General features: G+C 31.6%; 1 protein-coding gene across 1 annotated transcript in view; it reads left to right on the forward strand.

The window, feature by feature from the left end:
* The window catches only part of LOC129916581 (octopamine receptor beta-3R-like), a 246,081-nt gene extending 221,645 nt beyond the window's left edge, over positions 1 to 24,436 (forward strand). Inside the window, exons 5-11 of the mRNA XM_055996602.1 lie at positions 475 to 675; positions 924 to 1,199; positions 1,335 to 1,515; positions 5,260 to 7,240; positions 14,295 to 14,651; positions 23,643 to 23,751; positions 23,834 to 24,436. Coding sequence (XP_055852577.1) covers positions 475 to 675; positions 924 to 1,199; positions 1,335 to 1,515; positions 5,260 to 7,240; positions 14,295 to 14,651; positions 23,643 to 23,751; positions 23,834 to 24,044 — 3,316 coding nt within the window. The 3' untranslated portion in view covers positions 24,045 to 24,436. The remainder of the gene's footprint in view (positions 1 to 474; positions 676 to 923; positions 1,200 to 1,334; positions 1,516 to 5,259; positions 7,241 to 14,294; positions 14,652 to 23,642; positions 23,752 to 23,833) is intronic.

The following is a 24,436-nucleotide window of genomic DNA, read 5'->3' on the forward strand; positions in this document are numbered from 1 at the left end:
CAAAAAACCACTGTCGCACTGTTTTGTTTTTAATTAGCACTCTGCCAACAAACACACAGAACAACTTGCGACCACTTGATAACATTCGCATAGTTTAAATTCCCCACTACACCACATGCCATCATGGTCTCTTAATTATGTCGCACACTCAGGTGGTAGTCGCTACGCTAATAAATTCAAAAAAACTTTTATATTTCAATGTTTTAACTCTCTGATATAGAAAGGAGCATAGGAAGAAACTGTGTGTTTTAACCTTAATGACAAACCACCTAAAAACTGCACTCTGACACTAAATTGGTAGTAGTTGCGTTAGAAGAGTGTTTAGGGGGAAGTTACATACAATGCAATTAGTTTTAAGCTATTTTATCCCAACCAAATGATGAAATTTAATTGACGTTTTGAATTTAGCTGTTTTTGTTTTTGCAAAAGAATACACCTCGACTAACGATTTTCTATCTCTTTTAACTTTTCCAGAGTTATCACAAACTACTTTGTTGTGTCGCTAGCAATGGCCGATATGCTAGTCGCACTGTGTGCAATGACCTTTAATGCATCCCTAGAGCTATCCGGTGGCAAATGGCTGTTTGGACCGTTCATGTGCAATGTTTACAATAGCCTGGATGTGTACTTTTCTACCGCTAGCATCCTGCATCTATGTTGTATATCAGTCGACAGGTAAGTACCGATACACACTCTGCGAGAGAATCTGATTGAAACTCTCGGACTGTGTGTGTGTCCTGTCAGCAATAACACCACCAGTTACCAGTGATTGGACATGAATCAATTAGCGATTCCATACCTCCCACCATCTGGTTCCTGGGCGCAGTGAAAAGGATACAAATATGTACTTGAAATAACAATTTCTATCCTTTTTTTTTTCTCTTCCTTCCGTTTTAATTTATATGCGACACGTGTCGATATAGATACTATGCAATAGTCCGTCCTTTGGAATACCCATTGAACATGACCCACAAGACAGTTTGCTTTATGCTGGCTAACGTGTGGGTCCTGCCCGCACTGATATCCTTTACACCGATATTCTTGGGATGGTATACGACGAAAGATCATTTAGAGGAAATGGCAAAAAATCCGCATGCCTGTTCGTTTGTAGTGAATAAGGCTTATGCCCTGATATCGAGCTCTGTGAGTTTTTGGATTCCCGGTATAGTAATGGTCACCATGTATTGGAGAATCTACAAGTGAGTATAAATGGTTAATTGATTTGCACAATTTTTTGCTCTTTCTTGTTTTTTGTTTCCTGTTTTTTTTCCATTTTCAACATCGGAAGTATAATTACTGTCGTTTTGATTGTATATTCTTTTTTTTTTCTATAGGGAAGCAGTACGCCAACGAAAAGCTTTGAGTCGGACAAGTTCGAATATTCTGTTAAATAGTGTACACATGGGGCATACACAGCACGCAATCGGGAGCCATCACATGAACTACATGCATCCGAGTGAGTGCGAACTGAATTTAGCCAGAGAGGAAACGCACAGCGCCATAAGCAATTTGGAGGTAAACATAACATAGTAATGTACAAATTTCATGAGAGAGAGAGAGAGCAAATTGCTATTTTATGGAGGATAAACGAGCGAATAATTAAGTGGCGCTTAACTGATAGCAAATGAAAGCATTAATGCACGAAATAAGGGTTCTAAATTGGGTTGGTTGGGGGAAGAAGAATTCCCATAATCTGTTCATAGTTTCGGAAAGAATATCGCCCACAATGGAGGGCTCTTTTATTTACCATAGAATGTAAATGGATATACAAAATGGTTGGATGATTCGCTTGCCTGAACAAAGGTCAAAGTTAACAAAATTCTGGATAAAGTTTTTCTTCTTCCGATGTGTAACATAGTTTTGTCTTCTCTTTTGTATAAGGATTATATTCGTATAGTTCGTTGGAATAACAGAATAAGTTCATGCTGTCCAATAAAGTGCTTTCAAAAGGAATATTGTGCGTGTAAAATTCATAAAGCGTGTCAGGTTTTAGTGGTTAGAAACAAACATTAGATGAACACACGATTGAAGGTATTGTGCATACTTAGAAGAGTTTTTGGTAAAGATTGAGATATTCCAGGTTTTGTATTAGTTCAGCTGGTGGATTTAAGTTTTCTACTTCGTGAAAGTTTACCCGTGCAGAAATAATCGTTTTGTAATTATTATTATCAAGGGCAAATAGTAATCCGTGGGTTTCGACGAAGGGGATTTTTAGTATTCCCCTTTAAGCTATTGGATGATATAATAATGCTAATTTGGTAAATGTTGCTGAAGTGATTTTTGTGTGGGTTCAAGTAGGTGAGTTTGTAGATTTGGTTACGAAAAATTCATTGTAATTTAAAACAACTTATCTAAAACAAAACACGTTACTGGAAACTGCAAACTTACCTCTAAGATACTAAATATTTCTGAAATATGAGATTGAATCAAGCTTTTTAGAATAGAATAGTACAATTTATTTAAAAAGTGTATAGTTATGAAGAGAAAAGCACATCGAAAGTTTTAACAAAGTTACGACTCAAAACAAAACGAATCATTAAATACCAAAAAGTTGTAATTTTTTCTTTACAAATTACCAACATTTATTAACATTTAACAAAACTTTGCAATGATTTTTTACACTAAGCACTATTGTGAATTACACGTTGAATTTTTTTTACCGAAAATATTTTTGGTCTTCCGGATTATTAAAAAGCTATTGCGAGTTTCACCAGAAGAGAGTTGATATTTTCGCGCTTAACTGTTTTTTTTTTTTTTGGTTCTTCGCCAAAATTTTAGAAAGTAGCTGTCTATTAACTCCCATATTATCTAAGAAAATATTCGAAATACGGGGAGTTTTCCAAACTGAAAAAATTTTCCCCATAAAATGTTAATATTGAAAATTTTTTGAAACAATATCAAGATTTGATAAAATTATTTATTTTCTATAAAAATCGATTGGAAACTGACAAAGCTACAGTATTTACAATGTCTGAAGTTCTAAAAAAAACGTTGTTTTTTTTTCCTAAATATATATTTTTAATACTGAAAGAACAAAGTATTTTATAATAAATTCAATATATCCTACAAAACGTACACTGGAAAAATATTTTTACATTTTGCTTGTTTTCCTTAATCAGTGTATTGAAATTTAAAAATCTGTAATTTTTCTTAGAAAAACAGAAGACAAAAAACTAAGTTAAATCAAAAAATTGGCAGATACTTTTAATTTTTTCTTCGTTAGTCTGGAACTTAAACGATATTTCTTTATAAAATGTTAAAATAAACTCAATATAAATGGATTTTGCACATAAAAAAGCGATTAGAAGAAAGTCATTTACAAATGCCACATTTTTTGTATTTGTTTTATTTTATCTCAAATGTTCAAACCCTTAGAACAGAAAAACTGTTTAATAAATAAATGTGTAACTTTGCAGATTTATTTTAGGTATCTTAAGCTACAATAATAAATAAGCTTCATTTTAATTTTTATCACCTTTAGTTATAATATAGCGGTAATTTTTGTAAAAAACCATAAAAAGGAATATTTTTAAAATTGATCTCAAATTTTCATTTTTTTGTTTTCATATTTTTAAACTAAGTAAACTTAATTTGTAGAAATCTGAATGTCGTAAATTTATTCTTGAATTTTCTGTAAAGTGATCCGTCGTTGAGGTATTGATAGTCAAAGTCAAAAGTATGGTTTTTGGTTTGATGACTGATATTGCAGTCTAAAAAAAATCGTAGAAGCATGAAACAAATAGAATCTTGAAGCTCAGTTAATAGCTTTTCTAAAAATAATAATCATTTTATCAGAAAAAAATTTCCCACTTTCTTAAGAAAAAAAAAAAATAAAAACAAAAATAAATTGGAAAATTTTGGTTTTGAGCAGTTGCAATGATTTAGCTATTTTACCATTTGAAATAAAACATTTCGTACTCTCGTCCTAAAAAAATGTATAATTCAAAACGCAACGCCTTAGAAAATAATCCTAGTTTTTTTTTACCTTATGGAAAATAACCATTTTTTGCTATGTCGTTTTACCCCTATTTACCCTATTAAATTTTTAAATTTCGAAAAATCCCTTCTTAATGCTCACCTTCAAGTTTATACCTAACAAATAAGATATCAACGATTTTTACTTGCTCTATAGGGCAAGTATTGGTTTCGTGTAGAAAAAAAAAATTCCAGGTTTTAATCAAAACCAACATTACGATGATGGAGAAGATCAAAAAAGTAGTTTTCGTCATGTCGTCCGTCGATCTGTGCGTGTGTGCGTCTGTGCGTTTATCTGTACATCGAGCTAGGGCCTAAACGGATGGATGGATTTACTTGAAACTTGGTACAGATGATTCTTACGTAATTCCCTAGACCCATTTTTTTTTATTTTTTTAATATCTCCTTTTTAAAGCATATCTCCCATATAACGTTTTCGAGGTATTGCAATTTTCTCGAAAACGGCTCTAACGATTTTGATTAAATTAGGTGTACGTAATACTCTTATTGATTCTAACAAAACTGCGTTTTTGGTTTTTCTCAAAAAATTCGGAGATTGAAAATTTGGCATTGCCGTTTTTCAAAAATTGACATATTTTTTAAGTTCATATACTTCATCAAAGTCAATTTTATTCAAAATTTACAGACATAATTTTGAAGTGCAAAATATAAAAAGAAATTAAAAAAAAAAAAGTTTTTGAAAAAAAATTTTAAAAATTTAATTTTTTTAACTTTCGATTTTAAAATTTTTTTTTTTCTCCACACTAAACAAAATCTTAAATTTCCAATAGATATATTTATAAGATAAAGATACTTTGAACTACAAGAGCAAGTACGTGCGACCCAGATCGTGTTTCACTTCAAAAAAATAATGATATTTGACTTCTTATAACGGGGATAGCTTCAGGACCTGGGTATCTCTGTTCAGGAATTAAACATTAGGTACAAAATTTCAAAATCATTTGAAATAAATTTAAAATGTTAAAAAACAGTTCTTACTACATATTTTGATTAAGAAAATATTTTTTTTTTAGAAGTTATTAACAGTTTCTATTATAAAACCGTTTTCTTGATTTCTGACTTCCTCGTAAGGAACTTACCTAAATGATTTTAATGAAAATGTTCCCATAAATATAAAATAGTACGAGTATAAGAAATCTTGATATCAAGATTAGGGCAAATTATGAAAACTCATTTTATTTGGTTTTTTTTGTTTAAAACCAATGTTTCCAATGTTTGCATAAAACCTTTTCAAATGCCACTCTTTCCTCTATTTCTTTTCAGGAACTTCCTTCACCAAGTGAAAACGGAAAAGAAGACTGCGACGAACTTCGTGTACCATCGCCACCACAACGACGACTTAGCCGAAGTAGTATCGATTTACGTGATTTAGAACAGGAACGTTTCGAAAAAGTCACACACACCGATAGTGCACCCTCGATGATAGCTCTGCATTATCAACAATTGCAATTGCAACATCAAAAACAACAACAACAAAACCAAAACCAACAATCTGAAGATCAAACTCCAACGAAATGGACCCAATTCTTACAACCTAATTCTTCCAATTTGGCACCCAGTTCTGCCAATCATAGTGAAAGTTCATTCAATCGAATAGATACCACTTTTTATGACAGAGTTATGAGTGAAAAAGAAAAAGGATTACACCTAATCGGAGTACAATCGAAAGATGAAATCAATGAATTCTATTCGAGCATTAAAAATCTACGGAAATATCAGCAAAGTGTTGTGCCCATCGAGGAGGACAACCAACAGCTGAAACGATTTATTGAAGATAACTTTTTCTACTTCAAACAACAAATCGATAAATCCAGCGATAGCCCTCCAACAATCTCTGCCATGAAGCCCCCAATTAAGTGTTCAGCTGTAAGCGAAAGTGATTTCATCAAAATGAAGAGCGGTCAAGTTGCTAGTTTATCACCGAGTGATATTCAACAAATGACTCAGAAGCAACGAAAACTTTTTGCCGTTAGTGATTCGGAATTTATTTTCTCTTTCAATGGGAAACCAATGAAGAAGATATCTTTGAAGAGCGAAAAGGGTGTGCTGAAGAATCTTCTGTCGAAAACTAAACGCACAAATGATTACTTATCGCTGGAGAAGAAGTGTGATAAGTCCGAGGAGGAAATCAGTTGTAGTCGGTCTAGTTTTTTCAGGAAAGCCCGCAACCGAAAACTCTCGCATTCCTACAATGGAGTTGGAAAAGCTGTGGGACACCGTCAGAGAAATCCTAGTGACACTGATGACTCTGATGGTGTTATTTATCTCCCACGAATGCTTAGCGAAGGACATGAAGTTGAGGGCCCTAAGCCTGCAACTACTACCACCACACCCGATATCCTTCTGGACCTTCACAATCTGGGCACTGATGATCGAAATGAACCTGCAGCTATTAACAGTGTGGAAGAATTGATCAACTTCAGTTCGGAAACAACACCACAACGCAATATTTACTGCAGTAGCAGCAGTTGCAATAATAATAATAACAGGGAAACGTCACCATTGATGTCGCCTTTACATCCAGGGACACCCCCACCATCTTTGACGGCATCAATTATCGATTCGGACAATCTATTCCTCGACACCGAAACTCCCCCGACAACTTGTGATAAAACCAACCAAATCTCGGACAGCGATGATCTCGAGGAAATCTTCCGTTCCATGGGATCACCGCTCTCCGATCAGGGTGAAATCTATTCGAGCAGTTTTATGCTGAGCAGTGATAATATTCGACAGCGATTAAGTACGCTTAGCGATCAATTGCCACCAAATAGATTTGTTATTTCACCGCCAACAACACCGAATTCGGTGAAAAATCTTCCCGAGCTTATCGAACAACCTTTGAGTCCTCAAAATGTCTACTTTTTGTCACCACTTAATACGGGTTTCTCATCGAATACAAACCAAATTGTCAGTGATTCATCAACGATATCGCTGGATGTGGTTACCACACTGCCAGCTCAGCAGCATATTTCGACAAAGCCAGAAATTATCTTGGATTCGACTTTATCGCCAACGTCAGTTAAGAGCGGTGAAATATCAGTTGATGAGAAAGACTTTACATCACCGTTGCGAGATAGGCGTGGAGAAGAAAAGCATAGCTTCTATTTGGATGGTATTCAGAATGTGCGGAAACGTCAGGCATCGGTGGTGACTTATGATGTAAATGTGATAAACTTTACCCAAGACGGTAGTGATAGCCGTAGTTACATACCAATGGGGCGTGTGTCAACGAGTTCAGCAAGTAAGTTGATTTTGATATTGCTTTTTTAAATTCTCTTTTTTTTTTTGTCAGTCAATATGTGTTGTGCTTGAAAGATTTCTTTGAACAAAAAATTGGTAAAGTGATGAAATATAGGATAGGTAATTCTCAAGAGTATGGGGTTATTATTTTAAACAATTTGAATGTTCTTTTCGTTTAAAGAAATGCAGAAAAATGCTTATGTTTATGGCTAGTATCCAAGGTTTTCTAAGGAAAGGCTCTCTCAACGACAACGTTGGCAACCACGTTTTTTTTTGGAAGTAGTCTCATAAAAAGCTTTGTAACTAAAATTTCACACCTGAACGTCGCACGGTTGTCCAAAATGACTTATCTCGTTGCAAAAATCATAACTTTTGAACGGATTGAGTTAGCGGTACAATTTTTTTTTTTATTTGAAGGACATTTCTAGGGCTGTTATACCAATGAATTTCAATAAAATTATTTCACAGGGTGTTTCGGAATCATCGGCCAAAAACAGATTTTCTTTAAAAAAAAAGTTTAAATTAAAATTGGTATGCCATTTTGTAGAAATCACTAATCCACATTTAAAAACAAAATTTCAAAAAAATACAACGTCACGTTTTCGAAAATTTTATTTTTCAAAAAAAAATTTCAAAATTTTTTTAAAAATCCAAAAATTATTTTTTTTGAAATTTTATTTTTGGCTTATATTTGAGTTATATAAGTGCTTCTTCACAAAAAGTTTCGTTGAAATCGAATAAGCCGTTTTGGAGAATATCGGATTTGAAAAAAAACGGTTTTATGGCAGGTACCGTAAAAAATCCATTCGGTTCCATTCATTAAGCCGAATAGGGTATGTGTACCAATCAATTGTTGATTCAAAATAAAAATATTTAGCTGCGCATGCTTGCGCACTGCCGAGATTTTGTACTTTGAAAAAAAATGAAGGCAGAAGGAACAGATTTTCTTTAAAAAAAATGTTTAAATTAAAATTGGTATGCCATTTTGTAGAAATCACTAATCCACATCTAAAAACAAAATTTCAAAAAAATACAATGTCCCGTTTTCGAAAATTTTATTTTTCAAAAAAAAATTTCAAAATTTTTTTAAAAATCCAAAAATTATTTTTTTTGAAATTTTATTTTTGGCTTATATTTGAGTTATATAAGTGCTTCTTCAAAAAAAGTTTCGTTGAAATCGAATAAGCCGTTTCGGAGAATATCGGATTTAAAAAAAACCGTTCTATGGCAGGTACCGTTAATAATGATTTTCCAAAAAAATTTTTTTCATTAGAAGATAGACCTTGTTTTCAAACTTACATTTGAATTTTTTAAACAAAATCGTTGGAGCCGTTTTTGAGCAATTACAGCTTTACTGAAATTGGTGTATGACAAGTACCGTTATTTTTGGCCCAAAAAAATTAATTCCAAAAACACCTCTGGAGGGTCTCCAAAAAATGCTACATACCAAATTTGAAGTCAATCGGTCCATCCGTTTAGGATGTAGATCCTTATACAGACAGAAAGACAGACGGACTTCCGGGACCAACTTTTTTGGCATTCTCTATAATCGTAATATCATGGAAAAGTGTAATCTGAACTTTTTTTAGATGTGAATTAGTGATTTCTACAAAATGGCATACCAATTTTAATTTAAATATTTTTTTTTTAAGAAAATCGGTTTTCGGCCGATGATTCCTAAACACCCTGTAAAACAATTTTCTTGAAATTCATTGGTGTAACAGCCCTGGAAATTTCCTTCAAATTAAAAAAAAAACTGTACCGCTACCTCAATCCGTTCAAAAGTTATGATTTTTGCAACGAGATAAGTCATTTTGGACAACAGTGCGTCGGTGGCAAAAACACTGTTGGCAGCCTTTCTCTCTCCCAATCAAAGACGATAAACGACAATAAATCAATAAACAGTGCCAACAATATTTTCGTTGTCGACGTTCAGGTGTAGAATTTTAGTAAAACATTCAGCGTCTTATTTGGGAGTCCCTTATACCAAAAAAAAGCTGACATCTGCGTTTTTCATACGTCTTTCGTCAGTCGTCTTTGCTTTTGGAGAGTCTGAAGTATTAATATCACTGTTTCAACATCTTCCCTACTAACAATTTTGCTTCTATAATGCTTTACAGAAGCAACAATTGCATCTGTAAAGCTTTATAGAACCAAAATTGTTTATCGGGTTGTTAGACAAGTCAATGGATATTTCGACCATCATAGTCCAAATGAAGAATGAATTGTTTTACCCTTCAGCAGGTTATTGGGGTTCTACGTCGTTTTAATAATAATATACATTTTCACACGAAGACTCAAGAATGCAAGGAACTTACAATTGTCTTCAGAGTCGGAATAACAGCTTTGCCTTTTTCCAATTTGGAAACGTGTTGTTCCCATATCCTCATCAGCACTTACTAATATTTCCTTCCATATTCCAATTTGTATTAAGGCTTGACCATACCGGAAGGTATGCGGTACCGGTACTGGTATGAGAAAAATTACACACCTGAATATTGATGTTCCAGTTCAGAATTTTTGATCATGCAGTTACCAGTACCGCTACCGCATACCTTTTCGATGTGGTCAGGTCTTTATGACAGGCATCTAATTTGGGCAGATTATTTCACCCTTTGATTGAATTTTCAAATGTTACCCCAGCCATAGCATATATTGACAAACAAGACCACTTTTTTTATAATGCTTCTTCTTGCTTCTATACAGCTTTAAAGAAGAAATATTAGCTTAATGTAAAGCTATTTAGAAGCAAAATTAATAGTCAGATATTCCACTCTTCTTTTTGAAAGATGATCTAACCAGCTGAACTCTCAGCGATTCTGATTAATTAAATTGCGATGAGCAAAAGTTATTGCTGCATTTTGTTATATAAGATTTTTACCACAGTATTCAGCCTTTGGTAATTGTCCCATTAATATCCGTATCTATTCGGAGTTTAGTAACAACAATGTTTAGAATTGTGATCCTATTCAATATTGTCTATTGTTCAAAATTTTAGAAAAATATCGTTCTTCAATCGAGTTTATCGACAATTTAATTAAGTTGACAGATCAGAAGATCAACCAGTCTTACTGTAAAAAATGTGTTGTGGAAATCGAGGGTTTGATAGACGAAATTTCCGCTACCGCTCAAAAGTCGAAAAAGGCTTGGCTAGTTCCCACAATGCATGTTTTACAACCGTACGTTCTTTAAGAGGTCATGCTTTTTTGCTTTCGATTTTCATGTTCCCATTGTACATTGGGCACTTATCATTTAATCTTTTTTATCAAAAAACAAAACCGACTTCCATGGATCAAAACTGAGTTTTATGGTTTTTCTAATAGTTCCTATGTCTTTAACTGAACGAAATTGAAATGGGACCACATTGCAGCCACCAGCTTTCCAATACAAAAAGAATTATCAAAATTGGTCACTCAGTCCAAAGTTATGAGGTAGGTAACAAACATAAAAAAAAAAAATACAGGCGAATTGAATACCTCCTCCTTTTTAGAAGTCGGTAACAAAATGATTCCTTTTGATCGGGTCATCTTTTTCTTTTTCATGATTCAAGCAAAAAATTGAGAGTAATCTATTATTCTTATGGAAAAAAAACTGAAAATAAGTTGGAAGTTTGGAACTGTCACAAAATCACACACCAATACAACTTGGTATATAAATGATATGAAAACCTAAAGACCAGTGAGCTCGAATTTAAATGTTAGCCCATTCATTCTAGACTAAATTTCACTGAGTACCAAAGAAAAATGAAGCATGAAACCCGTTAGTAGCAAAATTTATATGGCGATGTCGTTAGAAGTGGAATTTAAATCCTTAATCGATTACCACGTTAGCCCAGTAATTTTAGGCATTTTTTACCCCATTTACAGAAAAATGCATAAAGCAATATTTGTAGATAATTTTATGACGAAGAGATTTTCCATAGACCCCTATTGACCTCCGAGCAACAGGTCACGAGATATATGCGAAAAACTGATTTTCGTGACCTTTTGACCTCTATAACTTCTAACGTGGACGCGATATCAATGTTGATTTTTCACATCTTCATAACAACGCCGTAACGAAGGTCTATACCAAAATCGAGCCCAGTAGGAATTTTTCCGCAGATAAAACCTAAAATTACTGGACTACGTGTATTTTGCGACTTTTCAGAAAATTTGAAAAAAAGTCCAATTTTTTTGACAATATTTCTGGAGTCTGATATTTGTTTTATAAGTACAAGTTTTGGACGCAAGTTCAAGAAGTGTGGAGATATATTTTTATGTTTTATCTAGGTATATCTATTTTTCATCAACAGTACAATTTTTAACTTAATGACCAAGCTATTTAAAGAAGGATATGTTTTTGTATTGCAAGTTCTAAGCAAATTTCATCTGTACCTGAATTATGTAATAAGAGCCGCATTTCTATGGAAGTGGTAGGCTATTCATAAGTAGATCTGGTACAACAATCTACACATGATCTTCTTCTCGTGTAGATAGGTATAATTATTTAGTTGGTAGTGCTAGTTTTCTCCTCTTGCGTAGTCTGCTACCTCTAGAGGAACGCTGCTTAAATAGTTTGGAAATTGTCAGAGGTGTAAATGATCCAAATTTAAAAAAAAATTGTCCATAGACTTCCAAAGTTTAGAATCATACAAATAGGGTTCAAGACGAATTACCTAACTGAACTTAATTTCTAAAGGCTAAATTTCAGCTGTCATGAAAACCTAAAAGTCTTCAAAGTTCTTATAATATCTGACCAATCGGAGCAGGCCCGTAGCCAGAGTTGAATTTAAGTTAGGGCAACGGTCTTATCAGGTAGGGCATTGGTAATCGTTTAAATTTTTGTTCTCAGTCAGTTCTCAACCCATTCTCATGAAAAGTACCTCGTTGAATTTGAAAATATGTAATTATATCTAGTATAAACCTTTATAATATAAACATAAGAAATTACATGTTCTTTTAATAGCGTATATCTTAAATCGATAACAAGGTGGCAAAAATGTAGCTAAAAAGAAAAACAGTATTCTTGAAATTCTTGATCTTACAAGGTCTATGTTTTTTTTTTTTAATCAAAACACATGTATTATATGTTCCTGAAATGGCCTAAATATCTACATCCAAGTCAGTTGAAAATTGACAAAGCTGAATGAAGGTCGAAAAAAATTAGGAGTATTCACGACCCGGTGCAACAAAAAAGTGTTAAACTGCTAAATTTTATTTTTCTACTACTACAACTACAAATAAACCAATTTTGCACCATTTTATTCTTTATATACATATAGCAAAAGTACAAAAGTGTAAAAAAAATTGTAGTCTGTATATTTGTTTGTTTTAGTGTAAGAAAATGTTACACTTTTGCAAAGACACGAGACCATTTGCATCGAATTGGGAATACAACTATTGTTATTGTTTGCCATAAATCCAGATTTTGGGGGCATATTGAAGTAAGAAAGTAGGCCAGGCCTCTTTGCTGTGTTTGACAAAACTTACTAAGTCTTGACTAAAGTAATCTTTAAATGTAAGTTTTTGTCACACAGCGTAATCTTTGACAAATAGTGAAATCTTATTTATTTCATTGTTTTCTTCTTGAAATCCCAATTGAGCACAGTTATGTACAACCAATTTAATACAATACAACAAAATTAGGCCCCAGGAAATAGGGCCCAAATTGAGGTATTTTTTCATAATGAAATTATGCCCCAATGAAATAAGGCCATAACGAAATAAAAAAATGCCTTAGAAATAAATGAAATTAGGCAATAACTTCTTTTGACCTTTTGTGGAAAAATGAAATAAGTCTCCAATTTTTTTTTTCATGACCTTATTTTATATAAATCGCGCGATTTTTTCAGCTATTCTGTTAGGTACTTTGGCAATTCTGGGTCCATGATAAGCGGAATTTCACAAAAGTTTTTTGAAAGACAATTCAGTTTAGCAGTTCATGTTAATTATGAAAAATGAAAAAAGCCTCCCCAAAATTAGTATTGGGGTCTTATTTCATTGGGGCCTTATTTCGTAATGAAATTATGCCTGCAAAGCAAAATGAATTAAGGCTCCAAAAAAGAAACAACACCCAAAAATTTGAGAAAATTCGTTCTTGTTGTTTTGTGTGTATTTTTTGGGGCCATATTTCATTTTTTTAATGCGGCCTTATTTCCTGGGGCCGCTGTTTTTGAGGTTATGCTCTAATATTCAGGTTCCTTTAAAAAAACGTTGTCTTCTGTCAAAACTGTTTAAATCTTTCCGATATTTTTTTTATTGTCTCAGATATCTTCACTTGTTTGGCGTATTATAATATCATAAAAGAGAATTACGCCTCTTTTATGAGTAGGATATTTTTGAAAGAAGGGCATTTTTGAAAGTCGAACGTTTTCATAAATAGGGCATTTTTGAAGGTAGTGCATTTTTGAGGCAGGGCATTTTTAAAGCTAGAGCTTTTTTGAAAGTAGGGCATTTTTATAAGGGCAGCCTTTTTGAAGTTATGGCATTTTAAAAGCCAGAGCATTTTTGAAAGTAGAATATTTTCATAACTAGGGAATGTTTTAAGGTAGGGCATTTTTAAGGCCGGAAATTATTGATTTATATTATTTTATAAGAGTATTTTTGAAGGTAGGGCTTTTTTTGGAGGAATCTCTTTCTGCTGGCAGGGCATTTTTTAATATAGGGCATTTCAAATTTAAGGTAGGGCATTGCCCCTCAATGCCCCCTGGCTACGGGCCTGAATTGGAGTCTTTAAAACTTTGATATTGGGTTAAGAGAAATTCCAAATTATATTTACTTTTCTCTCTCGCTTTGTATATAGCAAAAAGATATGTTTTTTGAAAAGTGTAATTTTATTATAAAATATGCTTTAATACATCTAATAACTACAATACTTGACAATATCTCCAGCTTGATTACAACTCAAACAACATAAACTTGGCTGAATATATTTACTGTTTTAATGGAAACTATGTATATCTGTATTTTTTTTTTTAATCTCTTCTCCTTATCTCTCTCTCTATCTCTCTGTCCCGCTTCCTTTAATATCATTCCATAAAACCATCCAAAAAAAAAAAATCAAACACTATATAGCTCCAAACTATCAATCAAAGTCGTCTTTGAAAAGACGCGGTGGCATATGCATTGTTGTAGATGGAGATGAACTTGATGATGTAGACGAGTCCACTGACACGGCCATAGATAGTTTAAATCAAAATGCTCCTGCCAAAAATAGACTTCAACGTTTTGTCACTGGTAGTACAAAAAAGCACAAAAAGAAGACTAAAGCAAAACATTTCAAAGCGAAATGCACATGCTCTTCTCGAACCTCTTCTGATGAGGTTCAAGGCAATGAGCAGTCGAAAAAACGGAAAATGTTTTGGCATAAGAACCGTTGGCAACACAGGCGTCGGGAGGCTCACAGCGCCGGATGTCAATGTGATGCTAGTGGTGAGTGGGAACACTTTTATAGCACGCAAACAAAAAAAAAAAAAAAAACAAACACGAACAAAATTTCAAAAATAAAATAATTTTACCCATTCGCTGGCTTTTTTTTAAATAGAAATTTGATTTTAATTTAGTTTTTTTTTGTAAAAACTTAAAAAAAAAACCTATGCTTCTTCTAATGTCTGCTGTTATTTTAATATAATTAAATAAAACTTACCATGGACTATACAAAAAAAAAAAAAAAAGACACTCGAAACATTCATATATGCATTAAAAATATTTCTTTAATCATTTTTTTTTTAGAATATTGGCGATTTTTTCAAAAAGTCTTTTTACTTCGCACTTCATTTAGTCTAAATACTAAAAATTTTATAATACACTTCGTTGAAGCATGTTAAACTTAGAGCTTGGTTAATTTGTATAATTTTTTGTATTGTTTGCTCTCTGATTTGCTAAAAAAGGTTCTAGTTTTAAATTGTTCCCTAAATGTTATAGCAAGTTTGAAAGTTTCTTAGCAAAAACATGTTCTTAAAAGTTTGTTCGCTTTCGTTAAACTATGCCATACAATTATAATGAAACTAAAATATTATGATATGATAGTAAAAAAAAAATTGTTTGAAATGTATAACTTCTTATCAACCTTTAAAATAATTATAAAAATGGCAAAAACTTGTAAATGAAGAAATGGTGATATATGCCTTATTTAGACGCCTGGTAAGTCGTCATGTTTCCGGTTATTAATAAAATATAAAAACAGTTCGATCCCGATTTGAAGTTTACTGTGGAACGTCTTCATCGACTTTTTTCTTACTCCCTTACAATTTAAAATTTTCAATATTCTCCTCTCGTTCCCAATATGTATAACCTACGCCCTACTGCATCACTTTAAAACCTAAAAAGATATCAAAAATATTGAAAAAACCTTGTTGCACCAAAATGAATATAGTGAAAATTAGGTATTGGTGCAATAAGGTTCTCCCGCATTTACCCGGGTAATCACTTTTTAGTATTTCAGCCTTTGATTTGAAGACCTGGCATTGTTTAGATATTCCTAGTATTCAGTTAAAAGTATCAAAATATTTTTAAACCTCTGATTGATCAAGTCTCAAGTCAATTTAGACATCCGAGGTTACATTAATTCCCAGCAAGCTGAAAATCAATAGGATTGTTGGAAACACAATCTTTTTTCTATTTGTTTTTAGAACAGTCATAAGTGTAGCTATCAGCCGTTTTAGGGTTGTCCATTCTCTATTGGACACCCTGTTTTATATTCGGACCTATTCTAAACAAAAATTACCAGGGAAGTGGTTTCGGTAGAAAGGCCCCAATTAGAAAAATGGTGAAAATTTCCATTTTTTTTATCTTTTCTACAGTTCTTGCATTGAAAATTTTTTGATAAGACTTACCGTTTTGCTGAAAATCGTGAAAAACCAGTTTTTGTGACCTTTGACCCCAAGTAAATTTTTTTACAGGTCTCGGATCGATGAGGACTTTTTAGATTTAATTTATGATGGTGTTTCCAACAATCCTACCTATTTTCAGCTTGTTGGGAATTTATGTAACCTCACCCCCTTATTTTATGATAGCAGACAATAGATCAGAGTTTTAAGAATCCTGAACTTTACTTCAGGTTATTTGTATTGAATGCAAAGACTTAGGATATAGGAATATAGATAAAAATAATCAAGCTATCAGAAATGCAATAAATTTTATTTGAACACACGTCAAATCACTATCATAACCTTTTCTTCATAATGACTTGTAAAATACGTGTTGAAAATCTTTAGGGTGTTAATTTTAGAATATCTTAAATCTATATAAGGGTCAAAATCATGAAGGCGGAAAATTTGATGTCCAGGCGTATTTTTAAATCAAAATTAACATTTATTTAAAGTTTTTTTTTCTCATTTACCAATTAAAATAGTAGGCACGCATCTACGAATATATTTGTTTCGGTTAGAAAAGTTTATATTTCTTTTTAATTGCATCTAATATACCCAAAAACAGCGTTCCCGGACATGTCCATAACTCAAAAACTGATATTCAAATGACTTAAAAACACATTAAAGTCATTTATTTTTAAGTATTTCTTTTCTAAATACTACATAATACACAATACTTTTTATAAATTGGTACATCTCTTACAAAAAAATTAAGTTTTGTTGTTTCTTAAAGTATCAATATTTTAATCATCTAACGTACAAATGGTGCTGCAAGCAGTTTTTAAAGTTGATTTTATATGATTTATCATTCAACACCTATTTTTATGGATAAATATATAAAATGTATGTAAGAAGCTAGTTTTAGTTTCATTTTTAAGTAGCGTACATCAATTAACCGTCATTCCGGGAACGCTTGTTTTGACGTATAGTTAGATTGAAATCTTAATTTTTTTGTTATATTATGATCAAATATTGAGGCCACTACAACATAATCTCAAAAATATTTCGTTTTACTTTGTGACATAAAAAATAAAAATAAATTAAGGTCAAAACGTCATTTCCGGGAACGCTTTTAGAATCTGAATAAATAATGTAGTTTTACACTCATAATTTTGCATTTTTTAGGTTTTTTTACTCAGTATCCTTTCTGAGTATGGCTGTAATATACACTTTTATCAAAAAAGTTACAAAAAATAAAAGAAAAAATTACTTATGGCCTAAGTGTTTCGGACATGCATAAAAGCAATTTTTTGTAGAAATCGGTCGCTGCCCCAAGAAATAAAGTTATATTTGATTTATTTAAGACCCACTTTCTTAATATAATAAAATATCATTCACACTTATATATCGTTTTGAAGAGATCACCACCATTTTGTGCTCTGCCCGTTTATGAGCCGACAAATTATGGCTAAAGCGAACATTTGAGTATGAAATTTTTATCATAAAACAAAGTTGATTTTTTAAGAATTCGGTCATCAAAATTTCCCACCTCCATGATTTTGACCCATAAGTACTTAATTTTTCATTAAACGCCTTCTTTTCAATAGAAAATAAAATTCGTTAAATAAATACTAAAGCAATTTAAAGTTCATTATAATAACTTATTTCACCCAAAAGAATCGGTTCATAACAATGACAGTCTTGATATTAAATCAACTTATGAGTTGCCAATGTCAATTGGGGACCAAAGATAATGCGTTTTCTATCATCATCATCGGAAAAGCCTTCGAATGAAAAAATATGACTTAATTCGGATTTACATTAGACGACAATCCGAAATGAGGAGCAGAATTGTATAGTTAAATGAAATCCCATCACCTGATCACACCAAAATAATCACTGGAAAATCTTCGACCTTAAATCCCTATCGGGTTCAGTCCCCCTGAGGCAGTGTTGCCAATAGTGCAGATTTATCTGAATTTTGCAGATTCTTAACCCATTCCCAGACTTTTGAGAACCATAAATCTGCAATGCAGATTTAATCTGCAGCTGAAACTTAACGTTTTAAAGACGCAAAAGGATTAAATTCCAAAAGCTACAGTAAAATGTCAATTAAATTAAGGCCAAGAACGAACTTAAACATCATTTATTTTGCCAAAAACAACAATTTCGCCTATTATTTAAGTTAAGTTTTCAAATCAGGTGGAGTTTTTTCATAACGGTCTATTTTTTTTCTTTCTTGAATTCTTGATTTTATTTTCTTAAATGCAAATTATAAGAAAGCTCAGAGCATTTTTGCTTTTATATTGGAAAAAGTCCAAGAATACAGTAAAGCAACACTTCCAGGAGAAAAAGTATTGATACAAATATAACAATTTCAGCGCGGAAAATCACTTTCGAAATTAATTTTTTATTTGAAATCAGTTCGCAAATTTTTTCAAATCGAGTCTCGCAAATTTTCGTCGTTTTTGCAGATTTTTCGAAATGTTTTCATGGGAACAATGCCCTGAGGGACCTGAGGCCTGTTTCAAGGCTTACTACATCAAATTCATCAGCGACTTAAAGAATCAATAGTTGAGTCCGTCTATATAATGCAAATGTTAAAAAAGGTCTTCGTGAAGTTCAATTGGTCGCATCAACAAATGTTAGCTGATGTAACTGATGTAGTTAAGCTGTAAACAGGCCCTTGGTTCTTTAGGACATCACAACTCCGAGAATTTTTGTGACTCTTAAAAAGTTATGACTATTGAAAGAATAACGTTGTTTGTAACGGTTTACATTCGACGACTTTTTCAATGAAGATTTTTCTTAAAGGCTTTCTAGATAATCGAATTCCGAGGACTACAGCAAACAAAGGTCTTCGAATACAAAACATAACTTAGACAACTAAGTCAATTTGTATAATGCTACATTCACACTAGTGACTATGCTCAAGCTCATATCAAAGAAATTTTGACTACCCATTATTTATTTTAAAAAAATTTAAGGTTATTGGCTGTTACTCTTTTAAAGGGTTCTCCATTTTATCCCTCATATTTATTTGTAGAAAAAACCTACTGCATGATGGGCTCATCTTTAAAATATGAAAACCATACTTTGGCATAATCAGTTTAAAACTTTGTCGAAATTGTCGTTGAAGGTTCGACTAAATCATCAAACTCTGGATAAGCCTAGTAAATAGGCATATATATGGTAAAAGAACTGACTAACCTTTAAAAATGTTTACACATTACCCTTTTACCACATTTACCAGGTTAACCCAGAGTTTACAACGTTTCATGAATAACCTCTGTATTTCTATATTGAAAACTGTGAAAAAGCATGAAAGAAGTTATTTTTAAACTACTATTTGTTTAACAATTTGACGATAGCAGTCGATATTCCCATACAAACCATTATAGCTTAAAAACGTCAAATTAAACTTGTGTATAGTTTTCTGGTCCTTTTTTTTATAATAGTAAGTAATATCAATATAATATGTGTACAATAGGGTGTGTCACTTTTGTATGGAAAAAAAAAGTACTCTAATTTTCAAATGTAATAGTGATCAAAAGTTGTATTAGGGTCTGAGATTTAATTCTAATATATAAAAATCTCATGTCGCAGTGTTTGTTACCAAACTCCTCCGAAACGGCTGGACTGATTTTTATGAAATTTTGTACACATATCGGGTAGGCCAACATCTTTTTTTCCTCTAAATTGTTAGGGTGGTCCAGCCAAATTTTTTATATCTTCTTGGAACGATCTTTTCAAAAGTCTGAGAATCGGCCATTCGACCAACATGAATTTTCATATGATAAAATGGTTAGGGTGGTCCAACCAAAAAAAAAAATTATATATTTTTCGAACGATTTTTATGAAATTTTGTGGGTATATCGGGTAGGTCTAAGAATCGGCCAACAACAATTTTCATACCATAAATGGTTAGAGTGGTCACTACAAATTTTTTTTTTACGATTTTTTCAAGTCCTGGCTTTATATTGTTTTCAAGGGGTTCAAAAAAGTCAGTTTTCCAACTCATATGAATAGCCTAAATTCGTAATATTTCATATTCTAAATATAGAAACTTTAAGCCTACAAACATCAATCTTGATAATGCGATCAATAGCACTCAAAAAACACATTCTTTTATTTATTAAGACCTGTATTTTGATGTTGTGACCCGATTTTTTTTTTTTTTTGAAAAGATTGACACACTCCAAAATTGGAAGTAAATAGCAGAAGAGGCGTAACGAAGTCCGTCGGGTCAGCTAGTAATATGTAAAAAAAAAATTATAATAGCTGTGTTTTATTTTCCTCGTGATCCGGATCAAATCATTGCAGGATTTTGTTTTGTTATTGTTTCGCAAATAAATCAATGATCTTATCTGGATCACGAGAAAAATAAAACACAGCTAATATCGTTCGTCTTTGGCTCGCTCATATAGGTTGAAGTTGTTAAAAAAAAACGATTTTATATGAAAAAATGATTTTTTTTTCCTTCACTTATTATTTCGCAGCTTCTTTACTAAGTGTTCAATTCCAATAAATATAAGCTTAAAAGCTTTTTCTTATTATACACCAGGGTCGATAATTTTTGAAACCAAAAAAAATCATAGTAGAATGAAACCCATTAGAAAAGGAGGTGAATATGATGAAAATTAAAGGAAAAATAAATTACGGGTGAGCCGAGTTCGGGAAGTGGGTGGGTTGAGTTTTTAATGGTAAAAAATGGTATATCTCGATTTCCGGCAAAACTACAAATCCTATAGAAAAAAGTTGTATGGCAAAGTTGTAGGCAATAAAAAGATCTACAACTTTTGTATCAACAATTTTTTCACATAACCTCAAAATTTATGTGAAAAATTCAAAAAACCGAGTTTTTGGTTTTTTATTTTTATCTTTTTCAAAAACAAAAAATTTTCTACGAAATTTGGTGAAAACTTACCTTATTATGTCCCAAATACCTACACTGTAATTTATTTGATTTAAAATATTAATTTTTTTACCTTATTTTGACTTAATACCAAAAAAACACCCTAATTTTCAATCGAAAATTCACGTGTCAAAATATCAGCTTTTTTCAAAAAGTCGGTGGGCATTTCGTTCGTTAAAATGTCTATTTTCTGATGGTGTAAAAAAAAATTTACATCAGTATACTATAGAACATGTTCTCGTAAAATTCAAAAAATGAAAAAAGCTTGAATTCGAAAAAATGTTTTTATCATTGTTTACAATTTTGGCCTATTTATTCAAATTTACACATTAATTACTCAAAAAACGTAAGATTTATCAATGTTACATGAAATCTTACGTTTTTTGAGTAATTAAAGTGTAAATTTGAATAAATAGGCCAAAATTGTAAACAATGATAAAAATAATTTTTCGAATTCAAGCTTTTTTTTGCCTACAACTTTGCCATACAACTTTTTACTTGCGATATAGGTACTATAGGGCAAGTTTAGGATTCGTAAAAAAAATCGAACTCGAGATAACAATTTTACATGACATTACGATGATGGAGAATGCCAAAAAAGTGGGTCCGGCAATTCTGTCTGTCTGTCTGTCTGTCTGTCTGTCTGTCTGTCTGTCCGTCTGTCTCTATCTGGAGCTGCAGCCTAAACGAGTGAAGTGATTTTCTTCAAACTTGGTAGTTAGCAGTTTTTGGTGATTCCCTAGAGGGGAAATTGAAAATTTTTTTTTTTATGACCAAAACTAACGGTACCTGCCATATAACGGAAATAGAAAAGTTAATTTTTTTCAAAAACGGCTCTAACGATTTTGATTAAAATTTTTGTGTGTAATACTACACATAAGGGCCAACTTTTTAAATAAAAAAAATATTTTTTGTACCGTTATTAACGGTACCTGTCATAGAACGGTTTTTTTCGTTTCTGAATATCTCGTACAAAATTAACCCGATTTAAATGAAAATTTTTATACAAAAGTGTGTAAGTAAAGATAATATTAAAATTTTAGAAAATTTTCAAAAAACGCATTTTTGGTTTTTTTTTTAAATATTTCAAAATTTTTTTTTGAAAAATCAATTTTTTGAAAACGGATCAATGAAAAATTTTGAAATTTAGTTTTTATGTGTAAATTAATTATTTCTTCAAAATGGCATACCAACTTTTTTTTTGAAAAATGTTAAAAAAATTTTATATATAAAAAATTATTTTTTTAAAAAACGGCTCCTACAATTTTCAAATTTTTTTTTTCTAAAAATACCTTTTTATACGAGAATGGCATATTTGTTTTTTTTTTTTAAGATATTTTAAAACGGAGTTTTATTAATTATAAAAACAGATTTAATTTTTTTATACTACTTATGAAATTTCTTCAAAATATCGAATTTTAAATTTCTTGAATAAAAAGCTTTAACATTATAGTTACTTTAAGCATAAGAGCAAGTACGTGCGACCCCAGTCGTGCAATTTATTTTGTATCCAAACGGCGCAATTTAAAACAAAACATATGTTTCAAAAACCTCTAAAAATCCAAATTTCTTCGATTTCTTCCTATATTTTGAGCGAGCCAAAGATATTAATTAAAATAAAAATTGTAAACGCAGGATTTAATTTTGATAAGCAATGCAACTTTGAAAATTCCATACTTTTGCATTTTGACACACCCTAGTGTACAATTTTCTCAAAAAATTCTCCACTATCGAAAGTCCGTATTGCAATGGATTATAAATGAAAATAGAACGGTGCAATAAGCGTTTTTGGTTTTTGTGTGATAGCAATAAACAAAAATAAAAAATGTCAATAAAAGAATTAAAAACTAAAAATAATAATCATCCAAACTAACGACGACCGATGACAAAAAAATTAGCCTACAATGTTTTTGTATGAAAAAAAAAATCCAAACCGGAACGTGTCGATATTCAGGTGTAGATTTTTGTTCATAAAGAAACGCTGTCGGAAGCGTTTATTGTCGTCACTTGTCCTTGGTTTGAGGAGCCTGGAACCTGACATTTACAAACTTGAAAAAGCACACTAAAGCAAATAAATGGACTGAAAAAATAAATTACAGCAAAAACTTAAAAATTAACTCTAAATTTTAGTATACCCACCATTAAACATTGTAATTTAAGCACTGAGTTGAGTTCTCGATTACAATGTTCACATCGTAATTTTTGATGGGATTTTTCTTTCAGTGTAATCGCGCAGCAGGCAGATCATACTTCCTTTTTTTAAGTGGCGAATTACTTATGAGTATTTTGAAAGCATTTTTTCAATAAAACATGCATTCAACTGAACTTTTAATGAAGTAAAATCCCAATTTAGAAAATGTTCAATTCTTTTGTAGTTTCAGGTTGCACGTGCATCAGTTCTAACCATATTAGCAAATAAAATATTTACAAATTAAAATTGTTAAACTGTATCACATAGAAGTTTTGCAGCATGATGTTAGACGATAAAATTATATTTTATATTATAAAATTATAAATAAAAAGTATTTTTTTTAAAAAACATGCATTTCTGAACTTAAAAACAAAAAAACAACTTAATCTTATCGCAGTTTAATATTGTGTGAGCTTAAACGCTTATTTTTTCCTACTCACCAAAAATCACATAAAATTAAATCATTTTTCTGCACAAATTATTTTATTATGTTATATGTATTTCAGGTGGTTCTGTTCGACCAGGAAAAGGCTGGAGAGCAGAACACAAAGCTGCTAGAACTCTTGGAATCATAATGGGTGTATTCCTCTTATGTTGGCTTCCATTTTTCCTATGGTAAGTATTATATCAGCCCTTTATTTTGTGTGTTTCTCAAGTGTCCTCTATATTGAACACTCCTATTTATAATCTCTTTCAGGTACGTTATTACCTCACTGTGTGGACAAGCGTGCCCTTGTCCTGATATCGTTGTTGCGGTCTTATTTTGGATTGGTTATTTCAACTCAACCCTAAATCCCCTCATTTATGCCTACTTCAATCGAGACTTTAGAGAGGCTTTTCGCAATACATTGGAATGTGTTTTGCCGTGTATTCAAAAAAGGAATCCATACAATGCATACTACGTATAGCATAGCTATTAAATTTAATTTGTTTAAAAAAAAAAAAATACTACAAGAAATTAATGCACAAATTTTATATCACAAGTCACAAGATATATTTGGACTTAAAAAAAAAAAGAAGAGAGAAAGAGAGAGTGGCTATAAGAAGGTATTATACAAAAAAAAAAAAAAAAAACTTTCCAAATGATTTTCATTTTGAAATCAAATTCCAGATTTTTGAGTAAGCATGTTTGATAAGAATTTTTATGGTTAGATGAGTAAGAACTTCTTTAAGGTTTTAGAAAAAAGATAATTTTTGTTAGAATTAAAAATTGAAATGGTTTAAGGAATATAAAACATATTATATTTAGTAATGTACATGAAGAGTGAGAAAAAGCATATATATATATTTTTTGTTTTAA

This window comes from Episyrphus balteatus, chromosome 3 (assembly GCF_945859705.1).
Source record: "Episyrphus balteatus chromosome 3, idEpiBalt1.1, whole genome shotgun sequence".
In the NCBI taxonomy this organism is placed as follows: Eukaryota; Metazoa; Arthropoda; class Insecta; order Diptera; family Syrphidae; genus Episyrphus; species Episyrphus balteatus.